This window comes from Zalophus californianus, chromosome 1, assembly GCF_009762305.2.
Source record: "Zalophus californianus isolate mZalCal1 chromosome 1, mZalCal1.pri.v2, whole genome shotgun sequence".
Taxonomy (NCBI): domain Eukaryota; kingdom Metazoa; phylum Chordata; class Mammalia; order Carnivora; family Otariidae; genus Zalophus; species Zalophus californianus.
Window position 1 is genome coordinate 132,667,664 of NC_045595.1, and position 20,228 is coordinate 132,687,891.

General features: G+C 43.4%; 1 protein-coding gene across 3 annotated transcripts in view; it reads left to right on the top strand.

The window, feature by feature from the left end:
• The window catches only part of LOC113916824, a 507,068-nt gene extending 487,050 nt beyond the window's left edge, over nt 1–20,018 (top strand). For all 3 annotated transcript variants that reach the window (XR_003518048.2, XR_003518047.2, XM_027583874.2), the window contains one exon: nt 18,774–20,018. Coding sequence is in view for 1 of the 3 variants with exons in the window: in XM_027583874.2 (XP_027439675.1) it covers nt 18,774–18,812 (39 nt within the window). In the remaining 2 variants the exon portion in view is untranslated. The remainder of the gene's footprint in view (nt 1–18,773) is intronic.
• The last annotated feature ends 210 nt before the right edge of the window (nt 20,019–20,228 follow it).

Sequence of the window (20,228 nt, forward strand, 5' to 3'; positions counted from 1 at the left end):
GCCCCTGGCTCTTGGGTACCCCACCTCTATTAGCAAGCTGCTTCACCGGCATAAATTATGAATGCATTTCAAGCCGGCCCTTTTGATAAGATAAATCAGGGCTTTTCTCTTTTGCATGTTTCTGCTTCCATTCCTATTGAAACTTCCTGCGCCATGCTGCAGTGTCTTTCTACAAACTTACTATCCCCATATAAACTATGGAGGTATGTTTTTAATAGGAAAAATCAGGTAATCTTTTTTCAAGAAGCTTTACAAGTTAAGGATACAAAATATTTCATGGTTAGTTGTGTGAGCTTCCAAATTAGCTGCATATAAAGTATTTTAAGATTTTTTTTTTTTTTTTTGGCTGTCACTGGCTGGCAATACTCATTTTGTGTGTGTGTGTTGGTTTGAAAAGCAGGAAGAAATGTAATGAATTGAGTGCTGTCAGAGATGTCTTCTGTTTGAACAATCTGCGATGGGCTGAATGGCAGGGACTCCCTCATCCAGTGCAGGTGCAGTAGAGCTGGGGAAGGGGGGAGGGGGGCTCCCTCTGTTCAGTCAAAAAGCACCATTCTCCACAATAGACCACACACTGACAGCCAGCGTGACATCAACTCACACTTTCATACTTTTCCCCCCATCCATAGTTCTGAGTTCACAAAGTGGCCATACAGTAGCCTTGGTTAGGTTCCTTTAATGAACATTTTGTGGCTCCTATGACCAACATTGAAATCTGCTCAGCCCTGGAAGGAACAAATAGATTTTTAATCGTGAGTTCCAAATCAAAATGTAAAGCTATAGATATTTAAAGTTAGCTGGTCTCTCCACTCTCTACCAAGGCCAATGCCTTCAACAGCCCCCAGATGATCTGAAAACTCTGCGTTAAAAGTTCTTCTGAGACCGACTTTTAGGTTCCAAGAGATGTTTGCTGATGTCCCAAGAGAGACCAAACAGGAAAAGAGAGAAGGCACAGATTTTATGTATTTATTTAAATTTAAAAGGCCTCTAGTATTTTATTATGGTTCGTGAGAGGGTTAATCCTGCAAATGAACGGACATTAATCTTGTGGAGTGGAGTCTGTCCCCTTTTGAATTGGTTTTACTGGGGAGAGGGGTGGGAGATAGAGAACGGAGTTAGGAAAGGCAGCAACTGTTTCAAAACTCTGGACAAAGATGCGACCACCCTTTGGCTGTCCCACCGCTGCAAGGGCTGGACCTTCTGAAGATTCATTTTACATTTGTTTAAACTCGGGCCTTGGTGCCTCGAGTTTTGAGTGGAATTGTCCAAGGAGGAAACGCTACTAGAGAAACTATTCTAATCAATCCCTTCTTCCCGCCACCCCCACCGGGTTCCTATTCCTCTGCGCCCCCACCCCCTTCGCCAACTCACAGTCTGGGATCCGAACACTTAGTAGAAAGAGGGAGGGGCGAGGAAAGGGCTGTGCTGCTAGGACTGTTCCCCCGGCGCCGCCGCAGCGCGGGGAGAGATCCCAACCGCCCTGCCCCTGCCTGATTTCCCTCTGTGCCGGGACTGAAGCATCGCGCCGAGGAAAATTGATCCCTGTTTGCTTATATATATATATACATATATATATATATATACACATAAAAAAAAAATGTAGCCGGACATATTTTTCATCGTGGCAACAAAAAATCAACTTTCTAGCCCTTGGAGCAAAACCTTTTTTATCATTCGCCTAGACATTGTTCAGTAGGTGGGGGTGGGAATAGGCAGACCTCCCAGGGCAGCGGGCACGGCATTCCCCCACAACTCCCCACCTCGCGCGTGGAGGCAGAGAGTCCAGGGTCCGGCGGGGCGCAGGGCATGGGGATTTGGCGTGCAGGGCGAATAAAGGCCAAGTTCTTTAAAACCTCAAATAACACGGGAGAGATGGGTCTTACCATCTCTTTGGAGTCCTTCGCTTGTGACTGCAAGGAGTTGTCGAGTGGCCTGCGTTAAGTATGCCTGCGGCGCCTACTAAAGCCTGGGCCTAAAAGAGAGGCATCTCCCTCCCCTCGACACACTGCCCTCCGCTACTTGATAGCTGCCGCGTCTTCTGGCAGGTTACACACCCACAATTAATCTTTCTTATTAAAGCCTCCATTCTGTACCCAAGGGGCGACTCAAACCTATTTAGATTTCCTTGGTTGGCTGCACAAATTTAAGTGGGCAAAGAGTTATAAACCTAATAACAGAGGGCGAGAGAGAGTGATTTGAGGAGAGAGGACGCAAGATTCACTAGGGGTGCAAGGACGCTGCGGGCCTTGCCCGCCCCAGGCACCTGCCTCGGGGTGCACACGAGGCTCTGGGAAGGGCAGCGAACCTCCCGCACACACACCTACACCCCTACCCTATCGCTCACAGGTACACTTGCATTGCGATTGCCTCTTCCGGAATTCTTATAAACCCCTCCCAGAAAGGCGGCATTCTCAGAGCATCCCAAACCGGGGAACTTCCAGGGAACCGGGGAAGGTTTGCACTGTTCGGGATTAATTGAGAATAATTAACACTGGAGACCGTTAATCACCACTTTGCTGCTCTCTCCCGCCTTTCGGGTCTGCGGCGACTGCCTCTCTCGCTCGGGCTGCCGGCGCGGGTGGGTTCGCTGGTGAAAGTGAAGACGTCGCGGTAGCTGTCACCCAGTTCGGCTGTACTTTTTTAAACGCTTGCATATTGTTTGATTACTAATTCGAGTTAATATGATCTTTATGGCAACATAACAGTGGATAATTGGCCTTTTTTTCTGAACAACAATGTAAATCACAATCGCTTTATTATTTAATAACGTCAAACGCTTCGTTGGATTGGCCCCGACCGAGAAGACCTTTTCTTTCTAGACAGTGTTGTGGAGGAAGAACAATGAAGATCTAATTGTGGAGATTTCATAAGTTGGCTCCCGTAAATGAACAGCTTAGATATGGAAGTTCCAGCAGATGTGGGCACTATTCGCCGTAGAAACTCTACCCCCCAACCCCCATACACACAGCCCAAACACTCTATTGGAGGTTTTTTGTGGCGATGGTGGTCCTCAGATCCTAGCAACCACCTAAATCTTCCAGTAGCAATTAGAGCTTTTTATCGGGCTTGCTCTTCAGCCCTTTATATTGCCGATTTAGCATTAAGGCATTGAGTCCACACACCAAATTAGCGCAACTCCCAAAGAGCCACAACCACTAATGCTCCCCGTCGGTCACTTTGGTTGTTGGACATCGAGAGTACCTGCCCTGGGGCTTTTTAAAAAGTCTTATTTTGTTTTGATTTGATTTTTAAAACGGATTCACCAGTGCAGTGTCTTGGAATATATTTGTTTCAGGCAGAGTTTTGCAAGGGACACAAGCCGTTATTTTGCAAATGCCTGGAAGAGCAGACGAAACCTACAGACCCCTCAAATGCAGACCGGCAACTCTTGGAAGGAATGGGCCCCCGCTGCTCGAATGAAAGATTAATCACATTTGCCCCCAAAGCCTCAATTCTAACAGTTCTCTATCACAAGCTTTTGCCGTCGCTGGAGGACCGCTGTCTCTGGGGTCTTAAGATTTCGGAGTCTTTAGCAACTGGAGAACCCCCCACCATTTGGAACTCGGGTCGAGGAGAGAGACTCGGAGTCTACAGCAGGTTTTGTTTTTGCGTTTGCCCGCCTCTCCATTTTATTCAACTTCCACTGCCTGTCGGGAGACAGAACAATTCGCTCCCCCCCTGTCCCCGCCTCGCTTCTAAGATAAACAGGAGGTGCGAAATGCTTCGCCTGCACACGCGCCCTCGGGGCCCCTCTCCCCTCACCCCCCGCGCACCGTGCAGCTGTCCTCGGCCCAGACCTGGGTGGAGACATCCCCCTTCTCTCTTCCCACCGGCATTTTTTAAAAGCATCACATGGACGGTTATAGAGTCTTGTCCACATTTTCGGCCACCTTCCAATTTCTTTCCGGTTCACTCTCCCCCCTTTCTGAGAACGTAAAAAGTGACAAGGGGAAAGAGTCGAGGAATTGAGGGAGGGCAATGGTTTTTCAAAACTTATTCTCACCCCCATTCCCCGCCCCGTTAAAAGTGTATTTTACCACAAGGAGTGCATTAGGAAACTTTCCCTAACAGGAGTTGGGCGCAGTGTTATTCTTCTCCAGGGGCCCGATGGCCTCCCCGCCCCCGCTGGACAATGCGCGCTTTGAGGCTCGGTGGCCTGCAGGCAGCGGGAGATGAGGGGACTGGGCGGCCTTCCTCCAAGGAGCCCGCAGCTGGGGGAGCGCTGGGCAGGGAGCAGGGCCGGGGAGGCGGGCCATGCAGGAAGAAAAACCATAAAAGTACAATTTTCCTCCCTCCGGCCCTCCACAGAGACAAGGTTTGAGGACTTGGAGGCAGAGTGGCTGGGAGGGGGAGGTGAGAGGTTTTGCGTCTTGTTTCTTTCTTATGTCCCGCCCCCCCCCCAAACATTTTACTTGGACACAAAATTACGCATCCTAGATTTTCTAACCCCCTCGCTCTCACTCTTGGGCACTTGGTCCCTGGTTAATGATATCTCAACCCGGGTCTTTAACGCTCAGATCGACCCCGGTGCTCACCCATGGTTCCAGCCGGTCTACTCACGCCCTACCCTTCCCTGCACTAAGGGTGCCGCGCCACGGGAAAAGCTCCCTGCCGGGCAGTCTGGAACAGTACTTTCTAGTTTGGGCTTTTTCACCCAGACAACACCACCATCCTCCCCTCCAGGCACCTTCTAGAAGAGAACCTCTGAGATCAGCAGAGGCCCTCAGAGGGTTACCATATTGGTGGAAGCGTTCGTCTGATGTTTTAAAACGTTTACCAAACCGGGCGTCAGGGCCACGTGCTGTGCCTTCGAAACGCCGCGGCGGGCCCTAGCTTTCAGACGCGCGGAAGCCGGCGCCGGCGAGGAGGGGAAGCTGAAGCTACTGACGGGCGTTAGGGGCCCGCGCTGCGCCGTAGGTCTGGCCGCAGCGCTGAGAGAAGCGAATTATCTGGAGCGTGTTTGATCTGGGGCTGCGTAGTCAGCTTCTGCTTTATTTGTTTGTTTGGAATCTCATATTTAGCAAGCTGGGACGGTGGCAGCAAGGGAGAAAGGAAGGGATGGAGGAGGGGGCTACGCGGTAACCACACCCCTTCCTAATGAGTTAATTTCCATATTCGCGCCTCCCGCATCTAGCGCCCTCTTTTTCCGGACGCTACCGTGCTGTTGCGTCTTGCGCAGCGCAGACAACTCTACTCCGGGTTGAAAGGAGAAAGCTCGCGGTGGGAGCAAAAAAATTGGTCTATTGATACATTCACTCCGAGTGTTGATCTTGGCATCACCGGCAGCCGGTTATTCCCCCTCTCCGCCCCCCAAGTGGGGAACACACGGATTGCCGAGGGCTTGCAGACACCCAGGCAGGCAGCAGAGAGAAACCGACATTCCTCCCGTTCCCCCGCCTCCAGCTGTCCGGCCCCTACGTCCCATTCTACCCAATAACAGATTTTTTTTTTTTCTCTGTCTCTCAAAGTTAGGGCAGTGAGGGCCGGTCGGCATTGAAAGGGGGCATGTAATCCCAAACGAATGAACCAAAAGTGAAAGTTTCAAAACTAGATCTCGGTCCTGGTCGAGAAAAACGTGATCCTGCACTCGAGGGAGTGTGCTGGCCCCAGGGTGTGTATGTAGGGGAGAGGAGAGAAACTGAGGTCGTGAGATGGTGACTGGGGTCTGAGGCGGCTCAAAGTTGTGGCAAGGCAGTGAAGAAGTTTTGGAAGAACCCTGAGCAGAAAGCTCGAGGCGGGTTTCAGCTGCTTCTAACCTGGATTCCTATACATTCTCGTGGTGATTCTGATCAGGAAATTGGAGAAACAGACTTTTACAATTGCTCACCTCCCCCCATCGCCACCACGCCACCCTCCTGACTTTGCCGCGCTCACTAGGGTGTGGGCTCGGGCTCGAGCTCCAAAATAGCTTGCTTGTCAATTGCGAGCTGTAGCAATATCAAAGTGAACTGTCCCAAGTAACTCTTGTCTAGAAGCTGGGAAGAAGCTTAAGCAGCTCGCTTTAATGATGATTTGTAGCTCGGCGAGGGGCACGGACAGCAAACACCCCGCAGGTGTGTGCCGTAACACCACCATCCGGACTTGAATGTAGATTACTCTGGCGATCGTTTGATCGGCCCTTTGAAACCCTTTACAATTGCCTGTGACGAACGGCCAGTCTCAGTTTTTCTCTGAATAATGCCTTGAGGGTAAGTCCTCCGGGCTTTTAAAGAGCTCTAGTATTTTTTTTTTTTTAAGAAGAAAAAGAAAAACGTTCGATTTTAGTTTAGACATCGTCAACTTTTAGTCGCTAACAGGCATCACTCAAGCCATTCAATACTTAATGACCGTTACTTTTGCTGTCTTCCCAGAAGCCATAGATATATATCATATATATGATATATACACGCATATATACATTGAGTTAATAGAAAGGAGAACGAAGATATTAATTTTGTTTTCTTTAGTTCCAAACTGCCCTCCCTGTTTATAAATGTTTGTGTGGGTGTTTATTATAAACATGCATTATTACTATTAATGCCATTGTTAATCTTGTCTTAATGCCTTCTCTGTTCTGAGTTACATCTGTTCAGACAAGTGGGAGTTTAACTTAAACATTAAGACTTTCCAAAGTAAAACTCCGGAGTTTACCTCCCCCCACCAACACCTCCGCACCAACCCCCATCACCAAAATGAAAAAAGGTGGTGCTGTTCAACCTTTAATATTTACTTAGAATGCTTACATAAGGGGAGGAAAAGGAACTTTTGTCTGAAACGTGCAACAAGCGGCACTTTGATTTCATAAAATAAATGTCAACAATTGCAAGAGCTTATCAAACTAGGGTAGGGGGTGGAGGGTGGGAGTGCAGTTGAATTAAAGACCCATTCCTGCCACTTCAGACTACAAAGGGTTACACATAAATAAGTGCCACATTTGCCTATTGCAAAAGTTTTCTCGGTGTTTTCTAAGTCACAACAGGGGAGGGGGAGAGCTGTCGTTTATTATCCAGCTCCGGGCAGGAGCAGACCCCAGTACCAAGAGGCTCTTAGCTTTGGCCGGCAGGAGAGGGGTAGCCTTTCAACAGCAGCCCCCTTTGTTCTCCCGATCTCTTTCCCAATTTCAAGCTTCACTTGCACATCCCAAGTTTGTGTGTTAATGACGCTATTACCATCTGGCTCGCCCTACTTTCCAAAAGATATAAATCTCCTAGCTCCATTGCTCGCATTATCATTTAAGTGCCACCATAGCCAGAAGAAAAAGATGCTTTCAAGACTGCAGATTCTCTTGCACTGACTACCCCTGGCATGACTATTACACTATATTTATAGACTATACATTGGGTGCGGAAGAGCTCCTTGAGAGACCTGATTTCCCAAGAGCTGTCCCTCCAAGCCAAGGAAGACACGCTTCTGGGTGAAAGGAAGGCTTCAAAATGAATTTCCCCTTAAAATATTTTTGTCTTGTTGGCCAACAGGCAGATAGTATGTTCCAATACACTTCTGTGCGGTTGTGCCTTCCTTTTCTCACTCTCCGGTTGGTAAAAGTTACGGTGCAATGCCCAGACATTCAAGATGTGCCATTCTTCAAACCCTATTTTGAGTGGGGGAATAGGTTGGTCTCTGTAAGATGGGGGCAGGGGTGAAAGGAGATAAAAAGAGCCCCGTGTGGCAACTTTTGGGAACTAGGCCAACTGCATCCTCCTCTTAAACCCTCACTTTTTATAATGCCTGCATAGATGTGTAGATATTGTGGGATTGCACACTTCTACCTGTAGATCTGGATCCACCTCTTCTTTCCTGGATAATCGTAATTTGCGTGTTTTGCACACAAAAGCTGAGAAACCACAACAAAAAGAGTTGTGCTGGTTTATGCACGGCTCCACAATTACTTCATTTATCTGGCCAGGTCCATGTGAATAGAGCACAGCCGAGTCTGCCTCTAAACGCGTGGGCTCTTGGTCAGGCCCCTAGCTGATCCGAACAGTTCATTTCCCTGTGAGGGCTTCTGGCTATGGCCCTAGACTGCCATATCCAGCGGGTGTGGGGGTACATCTCTTGACTTGTGAGGCTGTCTCTCTTCTTCCCAGTGCTGTCTTCACAAAGGCAAATTCCACTAAGATAAGCCAACCCTACAGGTTGGAAGAAGAATCCGAAAGGTGAACTTCCCAGGTTCCTAAGAAAAGCTCTTAAAATCAGTAGGATTTGAGATTTTAAAAATAATCTTGTTGGACTAAGAAAGCATCTTTAATGAAATACATTCTTTTTGAGGGAATGAAAGAAAATCACTTGTTATATATTCCTAATACTTTGAACTGAGCACAGAGATGCCTAAAACAGTGATTAATTTATATCACACTGGTGGAGCTGTTTGCACGCAAAAGCTGCTTTCCCCCCCCTTTCAGTTCGCTTTCCTGCTTCCCCCCACAAACTCAAAAAAGATCTTGTTTAGAAATTTGTATCCCTACTTTTTCCTTTTGAGAATATTATCGAGTTGATACGAACAAATTGCAGAGGATATACCATTTAAGTAAGATGCACTTTTAATCACTGATCATTAAAATGGTTATGTTAAATATACTCAATTACATGCATGACTTAACTCTAACAGTACTTTCTATTCTCCCAGCTGCTCACGTATTCCTTAACGATAGTCTGCGGTAGAAACTTGATTATGCTGAATTCATACATTTCGATGGATTTCATCAGCCTAATTAATGCCTCAGTGTGGTCCTGGGGTCTTGAATGAACCCTTTACTATGTTTGAGGTTAGAGGCAGTGTTGGAATGTAGAAGGTTTTCCTTTCTTAGTTACTCCTGAGGTGCTTCGGGAGTCCACTAAGCAGGGTAGGTAGCAGTTGTTAAACAGAAAGACTATGCAAAACAAGGAAACCCATCCCAATGGCAGAAAAAAAAAATAAGGCTAATTCCTCCTTCTTATTTCCACATAAATATTTTTGGATTCAATAGACAATCTCCAAATATGTAGGAAAGAGGAAATTACCACCCCTCTGTTGTACCTTAAAACTACACTGGAAAAGGAACGTTGAAAATAGATTTATAACTGGTGGCTACATAAACTTCCTTTAACTCATCAAGGCTGTCCCTGCTCCCTCCCTTCTTGCTGCTCCCATAACTTTTAGGCTGCATTTCTTCTCCATTTCAACTTTCATCTTTCCCAAAGAAACACTTAAGGCCAGGATTCCTGAGAAACTCCAGTCACCCCCCATGTGGGTGACTGCCAGTCTTTTCAGGTGTAAATTAACATTTGAATACATCTCAACCCTGCTGACCCTTACCACCACCACCACCATCCGGGCCTCCTCAGAGTGGCAGCTCATCTGCACCCCCACAACTGGCCGGGCGGGCGGACTGAGGTCGAATTTCCCAAACTCCACCCCCAACAAAAGAACCAAAAAGTGTATTGCCTACAAGTGAAATCCTGATATCTGTCTATGTCCAATGAGACACCTGTGGAGGAATATCATTTAAGACATACTTTCTCAGTCAAAGAAGGGTACCAAAAGAGGGGGGGAGAAAAGAGAGATAGAGGTATCTTGGTTCTTTAAGAAATGTCCCAACGTGGGCAGGTGAAACTTGAAACTTCCATCCTAGTCTGAGTTCCCAAGGACAAACTGTTCACCCCAGCAGAACTTCCTTCGAGGGGTAGGGGGGTGGTGGTCCACTGACCCAGACTGTGGTGGCAACAGGGAGGGTCACAGCATCCCTGGACATCTAACTGATGGAACAGGAAGGATTTCAGATCTATAACCAAATTACCATCTTGGAACTTGGTGCTTGTTATGCTAATGTAATGACTTCTGTAGTAAGAGTATATTTTCAGGGTTGGAAATAGCTTTTTAGAATGCTTTGTGTAATGACAGACAAAATGTGCCAGCGATGGTGGCACAATACTCCTGGCAAACACCCTGGGCCATTTTAACAGATAAATGGAGACCCAGAATGTTTGTGAAATGAAGCCGAGAGGGAGCTTGGTGAACTGGTGAGAAAGCAGGTGCTGGTGGCAAGAGCGCTGCAGTGGCAAAGATGTGCTCTCAACCCCCCCACCTTTTCTCTCAGACCTAGCTGGGTAGCAGCAGAGTGCACTGCTCAGTGCCTTGGTGGGGTTGGGGGGGCGGTGTCTAGGGAGAGAAAAAAAAAAGGTAAGTGTTTCATAAATAGCACTGCAAAGAAGCAGTTACCTCCAGCTCATGGTTTGTGTACTCTTAAGTTTAGATTGCAGAGAGTAAGGGAAAGAAATATTTCCTGTGGGTGTTTTTTTGGGGGGGTATGCAAGTATAGACAGAAATGAACAACTTAGAATTTTAGAACCATGTACACTGGGGTTGTCCCATACAGCTTCCGTACCCAGTGTATCATATCTCTGCACTGTGTGATTAAGAACTTAGGCAAATTCTACAATTTGTGATATTGACCTCATGTGGTTTATGTCTTGGGAATCAAGGACAAGATAGTTTAATGTGCCATATTTCTAAAATAAGTAGGTAAGTAAGTAAATAAATAAATAAATAAGACTCTTCCGTGTGGCATATAGGAGTGGGATGAGATAAGTCATTTCCCGTAATTATAATAAGGTAAATTCAGACACTCATGTATCCCAGAAGAGAACTCTTTTCGTCAGTTACCTGCCTTTGGTGGACATCAGCTAGGTCACTCACAGCCTGGTTATCCCGTACCTAGTTCTTTCCTTTCCCTGACCCCTGCTACCTCCTCCTCCCACCCACCTATGGCATTTACTTTGGAAATCAGTGACTCGGTTCCTAGAGGGTTTTTCACCCCTTCTGCGTGACACGAGTTCCAAATGTCAACTCGCAGCTATGGAGAAGCCTGTGAACTATGATAATGGATAAACTCGACTGTGTTACAGTCCTGTTTGGGGCTAGAGCAAGGTTGCCAAGACATAGTCTGAATGAGTTGGGGGCTTCTGAGATCTTGTAAAATGAGGCCAATTTGAAATGTTGGCACTGAATGCTGAGCTTTTTATAATAGCACATGTTGTCCCGTTTTCTTCTAGGGTTGAATAGGAGCAAAATACCTGGCTGGATGCAGTGGTTCTCTGATGACAAATGAACTAATTAGAAGTGGTGTTTCTTGGTTTATCCCAAAGATCTTAGTGATGGTAGATGTGGGAAATGCAGGCTCCAACAGCTTTAGTTTTACAAAAGAGAAGTTTTACGTACCTATGCTTTGGCATTGTAAACTGAATTTGTCTCACCTAGCTTGCTGCTGTTTGATCCCCTCTAGTACTTTTCTTCACATAGATGGGTCCGGGTAGGCTAAGTATAACTAATATTTTCTACATCAGCTTGCTGACAGAGCAAATTCATGAGTCAGAATACTTTTCACCTTATGTGTAAATGATTTGTAGTATGCCACGTTCATGAGGCTTCCTAGCAAGGTTCTTCCTGAGATAAATTAACATGTTTATCACATAATCTAACCTACCGAGCAGGATAGATTCCACAGTAAGGCTGCCCAGTACCACTTAAAAAAAAAAAAGAAAACCCAAGATGAAACAAGTCATTGAGTTAAAAGTCCAGAGTAGTAGATCATAGTTAAAGGGAGCGGATACGGATAAGGAACGATTATGTCTTCTTCATGGCAGCATTTGTAGGTGGCAGATTGTAGAGAAGGCTGGGAGCACAGCAAAATACAGTGACGTTGAGGCAGAGAAACATCTTGCCAGAGATTTATGGGTTGCTGCTACTTAAAATCAGATGCCAGTTACTTTTGAGCCGAAGGATTTATATACTGCAGAACTCCCTTTCACATTGATGGGAAGGATCCAGGACTTCAAAGGATAGGTTTTGAAACTGTTGGACATTTAGTTTCAGATTTTAACTCCAAAATCCAAATCTGAATTGCTTATAGGTTTGGAGAGAAAAACACCTGTTTGAAATTCTGTTATAAACTCTAGAAGAGCAAACAAACATAGATGAACTTAAAAATAGCCTCAAGTCCTAGATCCCAATACTCAGACTTCCTGTTGGTGGAAGAAAAAAGGGAGCACTTGGTCTCTAACCAGCAGAGAAGCCTATTCTCATATCTCCTTGGTCTCAGCAAATCAGTCCTCAGCCATTCATAGAAACTCTGACATTTATGCTGTCTGGGTAGTAGTTTTGGTCTCATGTCATCCAAATAGCACATTTTTCAAACTCAGAAATGCCAGATCATGTTATTTCTGTGGTGAGGGGTTGCGTAGGACCTGTGACAGCTGAGTTTTTCTTATCGATTATATGACAATGCAGTTCATTTATGGAGTTCAGGGAAATGAGAAAAGCCTCCAGTTTAACAAGAAGACCCTTAATTCAAGTGCTGTGTTGTGTTTTTAAAAAGAAATTTAAACTCAAGTTGGAGAAAGAAGAAGAGTGAATTAAATTGTGAACCCAAACTTTTGTAGCTAAATCAACCTTCTAGGAGGGCTGTGACTGATAATTTAATCTGAAATCTTATGATTAGTAACTGGATTTGTAAACCTCAAAGAAATCATATCTTACATAGAAAGTCATGTTTAGATCAATGTATGCATTTACAGTTGTTTCCAAATTTAAAACACAGAGTCCAGAATGTTAAAAAAAAAAAAATCAAAGGGTGCTTTTGTGAATGTGTGTCTGTGTTGGGTGGGGCGATGTTTATAGAGGTGATAACATAGAAGCACTTTGAAAGATCTTTTTCAGATCTCTCTTAAGTTCTGAAATGAATTAATATGCACACATTCTTCCAATGCATCCACAGATAAAAACATCACTATTATTTATCTTGAGCGTCAATTCCTAATAATTTTCTCTGTCTCAGGATACAGACAGGCATGCAGAAGTAACTAGACGTCCAACACATGCCAAGGTCTTGCGGGTCCAGCATTTCAAACAAAAGAAAACTCGGGTAACACGACTGTAAATCAAGGGCGCTTGAGACCACAGACACACGCACCCAGAAGGGTTAATTGGAGGAAAGGGTAGAGAGAGGTTTCCCTGGGAGCAGCCTGTGTGAGCAACAGGAAGAAAGAGCAAGGGCTCGAGCCGGCTGGTAGGCGCCCTGCAGTCCCGAACTGAACAGACGCATTCGCTTGTTGGGGGGCAGAGCATGGCCTGGTGGGGGGGCAAACCTGGAAAAGTATGCACTGGGTGGTTCCGGCATCCTGCGCCCCCCACCTCTGTGCATCTGCTTCTTTATAGCCTGAAAGCCATCCAGCAGTTTGAAGGCGTGATTATTGACAATTTGTCAGCCCAAATTTGTCGCTGGCAATAACTTTTCGTGAAGTTTCACTCTTAAGCACTGGAGTTTGAGGATTAGGAAACTGGTGGTGGGAGCGCACTTTCCCGTGGCCCGCTTCTCACTGAGAAATGGCAGGTAGAAGAGGGAAAAAAAGGAACATTCATCTGACTCCAGTCCCTCCCAGCACATGAGCCATGAAGATCCAGGGAAGAAACTGGTTCCACCTCCTGTTAAAAAACTCTGCCCTTCTCTCGAGTTCCTTCACAAAAGGGTCCCTCACCCCCCGCCCCCAAGGGCCCTGTTGTTGGGCCCACAGTTCAGGTGAGCAACCTGGGACTGAGACCTGAAGTTACCATTTTTTGTTTTGTTTTGTTTGCCACTTCTTTTGTATTTGTGGATGCGGATGACTCCAATGCCCAGGGCCAGGGCCCTTATTCGAAAATGGAAACTTTCACCTTCATGCCCCTCCTTTTCCCTTCCTCTTGTTGGCCTGGTGGGTGTGGTGGCCAAGGGGCTGGGCTGTCCTGCAGATGAAGCAGCTGCCGTGCCTCGCCCCTCTTTGCTGATAATCATTAAAATTCAATTTCAAAATTTCCGTCTTTAACAATTTCCCAAGGAGCCTATGAAAGATGCCAAAAGAGTAGGCCTTTTTTCACATGGCCCTGTCCTGGGAGCAGGCAGGCCCTGGTCAAAGTTGCTTCAGAGCCCGCTCCCAGGAGCGGTTCAGGGCATCGTGTCCGGGCTGGACTGCTGTGCCCACTTGGACGGAAGGAACAGCTCTGGGACAGTGTAAAGGCAGGTTAAGAAGCTGGGAAAGGGAACTAGCATTTTTGTCATCCACATTGCCCCTGAAGCACAGCCAGTCTGGTCCTGGGGGTGGAGCTCAGAACCAAGTGGAAAGTTCTCACTCTTTAATCTTCCAACTCCTCACTGACTTTCTTCTGCCGGCTCAGCTCGCTGGCCTCTCAGCCTTGATTCCAAGAGGAAAAATATTTCTCTATCAGCAAGTTCCCTTCTGTCAAAAAGCTTCCTTTAACAGCTCTTTCTCCTTTGGGTGGAGAAGTCAGCTTCTGGGTCAAGAGGAGGGTTTCTAAAGTGTTTTGAGAAACAGAACAATAGATGCGCATGGGCAAAGTGGGGTGGCTGAGCTTCTTCTGGAGCTTTGACTGAGAGTTGCCAAACAAACATTGTTCAGACCCAACCTCAGAGTAGTGTTTTTCGTTCCCTGCAATTAGTACCAAAGATGCCCCCCATTGGAATAGATGGAAAGAATACAGCATTTCTTTGAAATTCTAGGTGGCAGTTAGGTACCTGACTCCTATTGCCTTCACCTCTTAATCACGTATGACCATCTTCCTAAATACCAGCTTTCTTTCCTATGAAACCATTGGCTCCTCAGCATACCTGGTGCTTTTTAATCCTCCCCTTAAATTTTTATCCCTTGCTCTTTTTTCCTCTGGGGCCCAGAGGCAAATTCTCAGAATTAAATCATGATCTCACAAATGCCATGACAAGTTAATAGGAGAATTTGGGGGCAGTGCTGAAAAATACATGGTATAGAGAATAAGTGTTACAACTGGATGCAGCTACAAAGTGGCAGCTTGGGGTATCAGCAATGAATTCCACATTTTTCTATAGGCTTCTATTTATTTAATTTTCAGGATCTACTGATCCTAATAGATACAAGTTAAAACTGAAGTAAATTAGGGAAATGTTAAAGAAAGACCAGATTAAGCCCTTTCCGGACTGGCAGCTGGGGTATCTTATACAGTCTGTGATTTTTTGGACAGATTTCTTTCATACCACTGGAAACCTAGATAGACTGATACCCAAAGCCCTGCCTCTTGGTCTTTAGTTACAGACCTGGCAGAGTGGAGCTCTGTACCAGTTCTAAGAAAATCAATCAGTGCTTACTAGCCATAACAAATCAATAAAAACAATTAGCTGGAGAAATAATATTAACAACATGCCCTTGTTACCACCAGACAGGAGTCCCTAAGAACTTTGAAGCTTCCTATAACACGTATTATTTTATTGCTTTACTACCTGATTTTGTAGAATTTCTGCTCACGTGCTATCTAAAGTTGTTTCCTGAAAGTGCAACGTGAATGAGTTTTACAATCATTTTATACCATGGTCTCAGATTAACTGTATCCCCGAGGCTTTGAATATGTCTGTTGGTGTGGACTTCCAATATTCTTTTCCGCTATGAAGGGGCCACATATTGTAGTAGAGAACACACTAGGCTGGAAATGCCAAGCAGGATCTAGGTCCCAGTTTAGGCATGTAACTAATAGTTGGTATGCATGGCAGTTCGTGGTTTGGGGCTTCGGATTTCACATAGAGAAAGTAAAAAGCTAAGACTAGGTCATCTCTTAGGACCTTCTCAGTCCCTAGATTCTGTAGTCCTGTGACATACTTGTGAATTTTCAACCTAAGAAAAGATCTAGGTCTATGAGTTACTGAATAAAATATCTATTTCATCATCCTTTCAGTAAAAGTTTATACAGAAGATTGACAAATGATTTTTGTTTTTTTCCTAAAAGATCCTAAATTTGACTAGAGGAAATCAAGCTAAGAGACTTGGCATTGTTTTCTCGCATACAAATGAACCATTGTGTTACACTTAAACTTCTTTTCCTTTTCAGATCCAACTTAGAAATAATGTTTCACTCAAGATAAGGCTTGTGGTTTAGGAGATTCTGGTCTGGCTTGCCTCATTTTAAGACTTTCTATCATCTCTTTTCAAAACCTGAGGAGGACCTCATTTCCTATTGGATAGTTCCTCATACTTTGCCAGCCTCTGGGTCTTTAGGGAAGCTTGCCAAGAGTTCCCAACTGGGAAGGACAATTTGAGTTCATCATAGAGAATGAGCTGGTACCACAGTTGTAATGACTCACCAACCTGGTTGCCCACTTTGCGATGGCAAGAACCACACCATCTAGTTGAAAGACCTGTGTTTTAGCAAAGTGCAGTTGGATCACATGACAAAATCACCTCGTCAAAATAGTCTCTGATCTTCCCTTTTACTAGCTGTTTTGAGAACAAGGCAAGAAAGGAATTTATATCCTGAATTATATTTTGTTTCTTAAAAATTAAGATTAATTAACAGATCCTTGCCTTTATGTCCAGTCTGTTCTAAGAATTTAGTGGTGATTACAGAATGGGGGAAATAGGTCACAGTAAAATGAACATTCAAGATTAGGTTAGAACATACCTCTGAAATTTGAAATGAATCAGTATTCATTTTTGGAGTGTCAGTTACTACATTTCTATAATTCATCTTTTCTTTTTTCTTGGCTTAGAGTCAAGATGAGAAATAATATTTAGACCAAAGACATTGTTTTGTTATATAGCCACTGATTTTTAAAATGCAAATCCACTCTCCCGCTCACCCTTGCTTCATCATTTGTGCGCTCATGCTCACACACTCACACACACACACACACACACACACACACACACACACACACACACACACACACCCAGCACCCAGATGCTGGAGAAAGCCTTTTCAAGGCATCTAGGACCTCAGTCATGTACAAAGTAGATGGGAAAATTAAGGGAGGGCTGGAGCAGCAGCAACACTAAGAGTCATTGGTTTTGCTTTACAAAAAAATCACTGTATAGTACATAGGCATTTTTAAAAGCAAGTATTGTTATGATCAAAGAATATTATCCTTCTAAGTTATTGCAATTCTCGTCTAATTTCAAGTCACATATAGGAGCCATTTTAAAGTATTTTGTATTACAATCTGTCACCAAAAAGCAACTAGTAAAGTCTTAAAATGTGTATAGGTTTACCCCATGGGGAATTAAATTTTAATTTATAAGTCTTTCTATTGTTGTGGAACTTTAAGACAAATTAGCATTTGATATTAATATGGACGAATATGCTATGGCTTTTTTAGCTTTAATGTGCATGGCTCTAAAATAAAGTGCACATTGCATTTTTTCCTCCCTGCCTTCTTTTGTTATAGTAAATTATTTTTGCGATGTTGTTTTTCATGTACACATTATTTTTATAAAGTCACTTGGTAAAAGATAGAATATATAATAAGGGTAATAGCCCCTTGCTTTTCTTCTAATTTTATTATTTCAAGTTAAGCAAAAATGGACACTTTTCTTTCAGAAAAAAATATTGAGTTTATTTTTGAGGCAAAAATGATTATTTAGTTACAGTATTTTTTCCCTAATAGATTAGCATTTATGATGGGTCTTATTTCAAAGCTGATTATTCTCAAAGAAAAGCAGAGAGTTATTAGATATTCCAAGTAAATTACGTTGTTTAGAAAGTATTTTAATACATTATTCAAATTGTCAGCTATTGGTAAGGAAAAAAAAAAAGCAGTATCTGTTCCAAATGTGAATTTTGTGGCTTGAAAGACCTTAGAAATTCCAATTTCTTTAGGACAGCAGTAGAAATCAATATCAAAGACATACACAATTTAGAACTCCCTCAATTTTTTTTTAAACTTTAACTGTGAGAGGCATCTCTGCAAGGTAGGTTTTAACATATTTTTTCCTAATTTTTTTTCCTCCTTTCAGTAAGAAGGATAAGCTTTTAGAGTACCCAGTCACCGTGGTAACTGCCAAAAAAATTCTCCTGAAGTTTGAAGAGGTCAGCTAGCAGGGTCAACCACTCTGGCCTCTCTCGGAGCTCCGGCTAGCATGCCCCAGCCTGCAGTTGGAGTGTCAGGCCAGATCTGACCCTGGGAGGTGGACTATTCCGGCTCTGATATAAATTTTTTGAGTCAGTTCATGGCCTGGACTCTCCAGGTGGCCTCCAAAATCTATTTTGACCCCCTGACCCTGTCTCACGGAAGCATAGCATCCACGCTAAGTAAGGATTTAGCCAGGAATGACAGCTTTCTGCTGAGTGTTATTGGGGACAGTGTAAACAGTTTGGAAAGCAAGTAAGGAGGTGTGAGTGCTAGAAATTGTTAAAAGCACATTAAAAAGCAACTTAAGAAATCTTTCTTTGTAAAGAAAAGTTTAAAATAGATATTTGTTACATAATTTTTATGTGATTTGTAGGATTTTCTTAATCTAAGGAAAGTTTTGAATATAAATACTCAAACCAGGCATCTTTCTCCTTTTATATACTTTGTTACAAATATGCAAATAAGATAGCCTGGCTTGCAATGAAATAGGCACAGCAGAGATGTAACATATACAGAAAGAGAAGCTAGTTATTAAAATACATTAATAGAGAGTTTCTCGGATTTTAAATACTAAATTATGTGTGTGTGTGTCCTGATATGTTTAAAATGGGAAAATTAGGAACCTTAGAATGAAGACGCACCTGCACCAACTGGCCAAGTACCTTGTTACTTTGTAAAACAAAGAGCCGATATACCTATTTGGATACAAATGAGATTAAAAATTATAAATATGGAAGGTTAGCTCTTAAAGCACAAAAGGGGAAAAAACCAATAAATTAATAGTGTCTCTGAATTAACTATGTATTTTCAGTAGTTTAAGATGCCAAAAGCTTGAAAAAAAAATAATGTATATAAATCATCAGTGATTCTTTCTTTTTCCTCCTTTTTTTTTTCCAGGATGCCACCCTGAAAGTTTTATTTTCTCCAGGAAAGTAGAGTTCTCTTTGAGAGTTCTAGCCTGTGAACTCAGTATGTAAATGTGGTCATCAAGCAAGATGGAGCTGCCAAGAGGGAAGATTTTGAACGTTTCTCTTTCCTAAAACCCTTCCCAGCATTCCTTCTTCTGGGGGTGCTTTACTTGAAGGTTCCCCCTTTCCCCAACGCTGTTAAAAATAGCTCCCAAGCAACACTGCAGTAGCTAAACCAATTGTACTGTGAAGTTGTTGAGCTGGCATTTCATCTGAATCCTTTGTAAAAATTAGATTTTAAGTAGGGGTGAGTGTCATTTTGGGAGAGGGGACAAGGGTGAGGGGAAGAAGAGGGGGAGGGGATGAGCAATTTATACACATATATACTCTTTGTGTTTGAAGGCCTCTGTGTCTTGGCTTCTCACTATGTTAAATCCCTATTATAAAACTTATCTTCACAAAGCCTATTATAGTATTCTGAGAACAAATTGGACCATGAATAACTTAGTTGGAAGTGTAGATTATTTTCTACTCAGGAAAAGTTAGAGATGACAACAGCTTAACTAAAAGAATAGTGATTAATCTTAAATAGATGGATTTCAAAGTTTCACTCTTGATAAAGAGTACCTTTGATAGTTCCCCTCTTCAGACTCATGTTTCCACTTTCTTTGTATTAAGAATTGTCCTAGTGATTACACTGTCCACCTAATACAGCATGACTCTGACTGTAGACCTTTTTCTTACAGGTTGCTAATCTGTCAGAGAGGTGAGCAGAAAGACACTTGACTTCCTATTGATTAAATATATGGTTCCAAAGTGGGACCTGTGCATAGAGATCAGACTCTCTGTTAGAAATACTATCTGGCATAAATCAAAATTTCTCAATTAGATAAAATTATTATTTAAAAACACCTTAAATTTGTTTAATGCCCTACAGCTTACAGAACACTTCTCAAATCATAATTTTGTTTGATCCTTAAAAGACTGTTATGATATAAACACATAACACTAATCTCATTTTACCAAGGAGGAAGCTGAGTCACTTGTACACTGCGAGCCAGCTGATAAATGGAAGAACTGGAATACCCACTCAGATTTTACAGCTTCTGTTTTAAGTGATTAACCTGTAGCAATAGGCATTTAAATTCCTTTTGTGTTCTACATCCCTGAAAATCAAGATTTTGTATGAAGGAGCAAAGTTTTTATATTTCACAGATACAGAAGTTAAAGGACCTGATTGAAAAAAAAAATTCTATTCACTTAAAAGTAAATGTCATGAATTAGTGTTTTCCCCTGTGTGTGCACGCACATGCATATGTGTGCGTATCAATAGTCTTTCAGAGGTGACAGTCTTAATTTCTAAAAACCAAACATGGGCAACCCTGTATAAACTAATAACTGCCTGGAATTTTTTAAAGTGTCCTTGAAAACCATAAATTGTTTC